This window comes from Salmo trutta, chromosome 13 (assembly GCF_901001165.1).
Source record: "Salmo trutta chromosome 13, fSalTru1.1, whole genome shotgun sequence".
Lineage (NCBI taxonomy): Eukaryota > Metazoa > Chordata > Actinopteri > Salmoniformes > Salmonidae > Salmo > Salmo trutta.
Genome location: NC_042969.1, coordinates 42653183 through 42661231, shown reverse-complemented (window position 1 = coordinate 42661231; position 8049 = coordinate 42653183). Strand labels below are relative to the sequence as shown.

The window sequence follows — 8049 nt, the reverse complement described above, 5'->3', positions numbered from 1 at the left end:
TTCATCGTAATCAGAGGGCTATACTGTATCAACACCGTGCCCACCAGTCTCTCTTGGCTAAGAGTTGAGGAAGACTGACTGCATCACTTCTTGTTTTTATAAGAAATATTAACGTGTAGGAAATTCAAAATTGTTTGCACTGTCAACTTCCACACAGCACTGACACACACACTTACCCCAGCAAACATGCCACCAGGGGTCTTTTCACAGACCCCAGGTCCAGAACAAATTCCAGGAAACATACAGTATTATACAGAGCAATGAGTGCATGGGACTCCCTTCCATCTTATACAGTGAACAGCATACCTGGTTTCAAAAACGAATAAAGCAACACCTAATTTCAGTTGAATGCATTCAGTTGTACAACTGACAAGGTATCCCCCTTTCCCTCATGGCACAACGCCTCTCCTCCATGTGACCTACTTGTGTGTATGTACTGATATGTATGTGGCTCCCGAGTGGCGCAGCGGTCTAAGGCACTGCATCTCACTGGATCACTACAGTCCCTGGTTCAAATCCAGGCTGTATCACATCCGGCCGTGATTAGGAGTCCCATAGGGCAGCGCACAATTGGCCCAGCGTCATCCTGGTTTGGCTGGGGTACGCTGTCAACTGACTTGCCTAGTTAAATACAAATAAATGTGTAACTGATAGATGCATACACTATATGTAAATTATACATTATTTTGTCTGTACTGTCTTTTTCATTATGTGTCAGACTAGCTGTCACCATTGGCATTGGCTAATGGGGATCCTAATAAATCAAATCACCTGGGAAACCTGGATCATTTCAAATTTAAGAAAACCATTTTGAGAGACATTGCACTATACACCACTTGAAAACACACATTTTAATGTAATTGAATATTCATGTTTGGACATGTTTTATTAACATTTTACATTAGTCCTTATTTGACCTATAGTTGCCATTGAAGCAGATCTAAAGTATTTTTTTTAAATATTGTTGAAATTAGTAAAATTGTATGGAAATTGACATTCTAATATGGCATTGCTGGTATGACCCTCAGACTTCTCAACCGCCTGGTAGAGAGAGCTCTGTTATTTCCTGTTGACTTCTCAACTGCCTGGTAGAGAGAGCTCTGTTATTTCCTTTTGACTTCTCAACCGCCTGGTAGAGAGAGCTCTGTTATTTCCAAAATAACCATCAAGTAAATTGGAAGTTATTATTTGGGTTGTCATTAACAGGAATTTCAGGTGAAATAATTTTTTCAACATGTTTTTCAGGAGACAGTTTTATTTTTACATTGTTGAACATACAGTAGTTTACAGGTAGATTCAGCGTTACACCATCATTAAATACAGTGACACCCTGCTTACAGACATAAACAACAAGAACAACAAATATCAAATCTGCCACAAAATATAAATCTAACTAAATAAAACAGAGAGTATATAAGATAAACGCTCTTCCAGCTGTCTCAATGGCGATACAGCGTTGTTGTCACAGTCTGATGTTGATCTCACTGCGTGCTCCGTCATCACCGCCACTCTCGTTGCCGTCGGCGTCGGACAGGAAACCGCTTCCGACGGTAACCGTGGTGCCGACGCTGTGTTCCAGAGCCGTGATTCGCTGCTTTAGACGTTGCTGCGCGGTGGCATACTCCATTTGTAAACGTGCCAACCGCGTCTGGAGACGATCCACACACGCCTCCAACTTCTCCACCTATAAGAGGACAGTAGTTAAGATGATGATGAGTATTATAATTCTGTAACCGGTTCACACACTCTTCCAGTTTGTCTCCTATGTGAGGCCCATGAGGAAAATGAGTCTTCCGTATACTCTTAGTGGGGCAGTCCTTAAGATTAGAGTCCTATGGGGGCACTCCTTGAGGCTAGAGTCCTATGGGGGGCACTCCTTGAGGCTAGAGTCCTATGGGGGCAGTCCTTGAGGCTAGAGTCCTATGGGGGCACTCCTTGAGGCTAGAGTCCTATGGGGGCACTTCTTTAAAGCTAGAGTCCTATGGGGGCACTCCTTGAGGCTAGAGTCCTATGGGGGCCATTCAGGAAACACATAGGTCTTTAATGTGTCCACCTCAATCATCTTGCTATGCATGTTGTGCTTCCTTACAAACAAACAAACACACACCTTCTCCTCCATTTCCTCCACTCCCAGGCTATCTCCTCCCACTTCATCCAGTAGCCCCTCCTTCCTGAGGATGTCCCGCCCCCTCTGCTCCAACTGGGTTCTAGCATGAGGGAAGTCGCTGAGTGCCTCGGTCAGATCTCTCTTAGACAGACAGAACAGGTCAGAGTAACCAAGGCTACGGATGTTAGCTGTTCTCCTGTTTCCCATCTTACTGCCCCGGATGTTCAGGATGCTGACAGAGGGAAACACACAAACATTATAGTATTTATGTAACAACAATTAGACAAAAACACGCACAGTCGTGCAATCACACACACACACACTCCCACCCCCCCCACCCCCCACCCCCTCCTACCTGATCTCCCCGAAGCAGCTTCCTGAGGTGAGCATGGCCAGCTGAGTAGCTCCATCATCTCCCACCACCGCCAGGCGGCCATCTTTAATAATGTACATCTCCTTCCCAATGTCTCCTTTACGACAGATATAGTCTCCTGGAGAGAAGACCTGGGGACGCAGCTTCAATACCAACTCTACTAGCAGGCCTGCTTCACAGTCCTGGAAGATACGCACCTAGAAGAGTGGGGGAGAGGGGAGGACAGAGAGGAGGAGAGAGAGAGGCAGGCCCGAGAGAGAGAGAGAGAGAGGCAGGCCGAGAGAGAGAGAGAGGCAGGCCGAGAGAGAGAGAGAGAGGCAGGCCGAGAGAGAGAGAGAGAGAGAGAGGCAGGCCGAGAGAGAGAGAGAGAGGCAGGCCGAGAGGGAGAAGGCAGGCCGAGAGGGAGGGAGAGAGGCAGGCCGAGAGGGAGGGAGAGAGGCAGGCCGAGAGGGAGGGAGAGAGGCAGGCCGAGAGGGAGAGAGAGAGGCAGTCCGAGAGAGAGAGAGGCAGTCCGAGAGAGAGAGAGGCAGGCCGAGAGGGAGAGGGCAGGCCGAGAGGGAGAAGGCAGGCCGAGAGAGAGGCCGAGAGGGAGAAGTAGAAACAGCTTCAATACCAACTCTACTTCAATACCAACTCTACTTCCTCACAGTCCTGGAAGTTACACACCTCGAGAGAGGGGGAGAGAGAAAGAGAGGGAGGTGAAGAGATTGGACAGCAAGTGTGTGAGAGTATGTGTTTGTGGGTGTGGGTGTGTGTGTTCTACCTTCTTCAAAGTCTCCAGGTGCACATTGATAGCGATCTCAGCCCTCAGTTTATTGGGCAGGCTCTTCAGAACTTCCTGTTCGTCTACCGCCTTCTGATTGGTCCAGAGGTAGTCGAACCAGCGAATGACACGGTGCTCCAGGTCACGGCTGACGTGTCTGAACTGCATGTAGTGTTTTACCTGGTCGATGCGGCTCTGGAACTCTGCCCGCGTAGCGTTCATGTTGGAGATCATGGCTCCCACATTCCCCACGATGCTGGCGAAGATCAACACGCCCACCTAAAATGAACATACCCAATACGTTAATATTCTAGGATTAAGACACCCAATATGTTAAAATTCTAGGATTAAGACACCCAATATGTTATATTCTAGGATTAAGACACCCAATATGTTAATATTCTAGGATTAAGACACCCATATGTTAATATTCTAGGATTAAGACACCCAATATGTTAATATTCTAGGATTAAGACACCCAATATGTTAATATTCTAGGATTAAGACACCCAATATGTTAATATTCTAGGATTAAGACACCCAATATGTTAATATTCTAGGATTAAGACACCCAATATGTTAATATTCTAGGATTAAGACACCCAATATGTTAATATTCTAGGATTAAGACACCCAATATGTTAAAATTCTAGGATTAAGACACCCAATATGCTAATGTTCTAGGATTAAGACACCCAATATGTTAATATTCTAGGATTAAAACACCCAATATGTTAATATTCTAGGATTAAGACACCCAATATGTTAATATTCTAGGATTAAGACACCCAATATGCCAATGTTGCTAAGACACACAGTATGTGAAAGTTTCCACAGAGGGTTCTACATGGAAACCAAAAAGGGTTCTCCCTGGAACCAAAAACGGTTCTCCCTGGAACCAAAAAGGGTTCTACCTGGAACCAAAAAAAGGTTCTACCTGGAACCAAAAAGGGTTCTCCTATGGGGACAGCTGAAGAACCATTTAAGAACCCTTTTTCCTAAGAGTGTATCTGATCTGGGGAATAAGGTGCACTATCTAGGGAATAGGGAGCACTATCTAGGGAATAGGGAGCACTATCTAGGATATTGATTTTAATATAATTAATTTTGAGTAACAGACATGCAACAAAATATAGAATGTGGATCCAGAGGATAATATTTGAAAGTATTAATTAAAACGGTTGTTTCCAAAGTGGTCGTCGATGGTAAAAACAATACATATAATGATTAAAAGGCAAGACTACTTATATTGACAAGTTAAAAGTGGCACTATTCACTGCAATTTTCCCTAACCTTCAATATCAATAAACATTTTACATTAAAACAATCTATAATTGCACATCATACCTATCATTCAGATAAATACACCTGACCAACAGCAGGGGGCACAAGGGGCAGTGGAGTGGTTTCCCTTACTGAGACAACCTTGACAAATGAAAACCTTTGCCTGCTTTTTAAAGCTATTTCTACTTTTTCCCTGCTTGATCTCCAAGGGGAAGCTATTCCATAGACAAATGACTGTATAGAAAAACCTGCTCCTCGTTGTAGTGTTTACTCTTGGGATTTTACAAGACAACACAAGCTCTGGTATTGTGACTGTGTTGGTTATAGACCATATCAATGTGGTTTTTCATATAACCTGGGGCACGATCATTTAAGAAATCATACATAAAATTAAGTTGGTCCAATCTGGACTCCAAAGGCAACCTCCCGGGACTCCTGTAGCCCCATGTGGGTCCTAAGGGGGGAGGGGACATTCAGCATATACCTGATAACATTATGTGGGTCCTGGTGAGGAGGGGGCATTCAGCATATACCTGATAACATTATGTGGGTCCTGGGGGGGGATATTCAGCATAGACTGGATAACATTATGTGGGTCCTGGGGGGGGACATTCAGCATATACCTGATAACATTATGTGGGTCCTGGGGGGACGGGGGCATTCAGCATATACCTGATAACATTATGTGGGTCCTGGGGGGGGGGGGACATTCAGCAAAAACCTGATAACATTATGTGGGTCCTGGGGGGGCGGGGGCATTCAACATATACCTGATAACATTATGTGGGTCCTGGGGGGGGACATTCAGCATAAACCTGATAACATTATGTGGGTCCTGGGGGGGGACATTCAGCATAAACCTGATAACATTATGTGGGTCCTGGGGGGGACATTCAGCATATACCTGATAACATTATGTGGGTCCTGGGGGGGGGGGACATTCAGCATATACTGGATAACATTATGTGGGTCCTGGGGGGGACATTCAGCATATACCTGATAACATTATGTGGGTCCTGGGGGGGACATTCAGCATATATCTGATAACATTATGTGGGTCCTGGGGGGGGTGGGGGGGGGGGGGGACATTCAGCATATACCTGATAACATTATGTGGGTCCTGGGGGGGGGGGACATTCAGCATATACTGGATAACATTATGTGGGTCCTGGGGGGGGACATTCAGCATATACCTGATAACATTATGTGGGTCCTGGGGGGGGCGGGGGCATTCAGCATATACCTGATAACATTATGTGGGTCCTGGGGGGGGGACGACATTCAGCATAAACCTGATAACATTATGTGGGGGGAGGGGCATTCAGCATAAACCTGATAACATTATGTGGGTCCGGGGGGGGGCATACATCATATACCTGATAACATTATGTGGGTCCTGGGTGGGGGGCATTCAGCATAAACCTGATAACATTATGTGGGTCCTGGGGGGGGGGATATTCAGCATATACCTGGTAACATTATTTTGCTTGACCTGAGTTAACTTGTTCAGCTGTTTTTGATAGCCCACTATACCAAGCAGAGCAGGCATAATCAGATGACACTGAATCGAGTTTGAGACAAGAAGTTTCTTACCTTTGATGTTAAAATATTTAGTGTTACGATATCAAAACGTCAATTTGTTCGCAATTTTAGAAGTCTTCAGAAAGGGATTGATCTAGAGACAAACTACGATACGTTACACTTGTTTTAGATTCAATCTCCTTGCCTGCACAGTTTACCTTTATCTTGTCAGCCCTAAGCAATCTACGTTTTGTTACAAACAAAATCAATTCAGTTTTTCCCAAATGTAGTGACAATTTGTTGTCCATCAATCAATCTCTGTAACAAAATGCAATTCCTTGCTCAGGGTTTTCTCTATGTAATCTGTATCCTTCCCTGATACCAGCATGGTTGAGTCATCAGCATAAAGCAGGATTTTGCACTTTACTGTATCTGGCATATCATTAGGCCTCACTCCCCCCTATCTGAGATATTTACTGCAGCCCTCATCCTCCACCCGTTCTGTCAGTCACATTCTGTTAAAGGTCCCCAAAGCACACACATCCCTGGGTCGCTCGTCTTTACAGTTCGCTGCAGGTAGCGGCTGGAACGAGCTGCAACAAACACTCAAACTGGACAGTTTTATCTCAATCTCTTCATGCAAAGACTCAATCATGGACACTCTTATTGACAGTTGTGGCTGCTTTGCGTGATGTATTGTTGTCTCTACCTTCTTGACCTTTGTGCTGTTGACTTTGCCCAATAATGTTTGTACCATGTTTTGTGCTGCTACCATGTCGTGTTGCTACCATGCTGTTGTCTTAGCTCTCTCTTTATGTAGTGTTGTGTTGTCTCTCTTGTAGTGATGTGTTGCTGCCTTGCTATGTTGTCTTAGGTCTCTCTTTATGTAGTGTTGTCTCTTTATGTAGTGTTGTGTTGTCTCTCTTGTAGTGATGTGTTGCTGCCTTGCTATGTTATCTTAGGTCTCTCGTTATGTAGTATTGTGTTGTCTATCTCTTGTAGTGGTGTGGTGTCTCTTTCTTGTAGTGTTGTCTCTCTCTTGTAGTGATGTGTGTTGTCCAATATATATATATATATATTGTTTTCATCTCCGTCCCATCAGGAGGCCTTTTGCCTTTTGGTAGGCCGTCATTGTAAATAAGAATATGTTCTTAACTGACTTGCGTAGTTAAATAAAAGGTTAAATAAATAAATACAAATAAATGTGTAACTGATAGATACACACACTACATGTAAATTATACATTATAAATAATAATAAATAAATACATGAACATATATTAGAAATTAGAGAGGCCCTAAAATGTATCCCTGTGGTACTCCACAGGATATTTCTTTGGCCTCTGACATCACCAACATTACATACTTGTGTTGTGTTGGTCAGATAAGACCTAAACCACTGCTACATCATTTAGACCCCTGCATTTCAGTTTCATCAGGAGAATATCATTGGTCCACAGTGTCAAAAGCTTTCTACAAGTCTAACATGACCATAGCTGTATAGTTCCACTTCTCACTTTCCTGCTTAATGTGGTCAAAAAGGTGGATAAGGCAAGTAGTGGAATGAGCTGTTCTAAAGCCAGACTGGAGTTCAGAAATAGGATTGTTCTCCAGAAGGTATCCTTCAAGTTGATTAGAAACTAATCTCTCAACAACTTTGGATGAGGTTCTGAGGATTGACACAGGCCTGTAATTTCCTACATTTGTTTTACTGCTCTTCTTGTGGAGTGGAACCATCCAGGGCTGTTTTGAGATCACTGGGAAACGTACCACTAGTGATAGAAAGGTTTACAATATGAGTTATCATTTTAGCAGTGACACAAGCACTATCCTTTATGAATCTTGCTGGAAGGTTATCCAGCCCAGTTGCTTTGTTGGTGCTCATTAAGCATAGTAGATTGGAAACTTTGTCCTCTGTTACCATACACAGCTCAAACAAATCATTAGTGATCCTTTGCTATGGTAAAAGTTGTTAATAAAGACTGGCCATGGTGTCCAGAGC

The 8049-nt window shown here is 43.9% G+C and overlaps 1 protein-coding gene across 1 annotated transcript in view; it reads right to left on the bottom strand.

The window, feature by feature from the left end:
* Window positions 1–1235: 1235 nt before the first annotated feature.
* Window positions 1236–8049, bottom strand: part of LOC115205797 (cyclic nucleotide-gated cation channel) — a 52312-nt gene continuing 45498 nt past the window's right edge. Inside the window, exons 9-12 of the mRNA XM_029772109.1 lie at window positions 3244–3522; window positions 2463–2677; window positions 2108–2339; window positions 1236–1684 (exon numbers count right to left, since the gene is read on the bottom strand). Coding sequence (XP_029627969.1) covers window positions 1463–1684; window positions 2108–2339; window positions 2463–2677; window positions 3244–3522 — 948 coding nt within the window. The 3' untranslated portion in view covers window positions 1236–1462. The remainder of the gene's footprint in view (window positions 1685–2107; window positions 2340–2462; window positions 2678–3243; window positions 3523–8049) is intronic.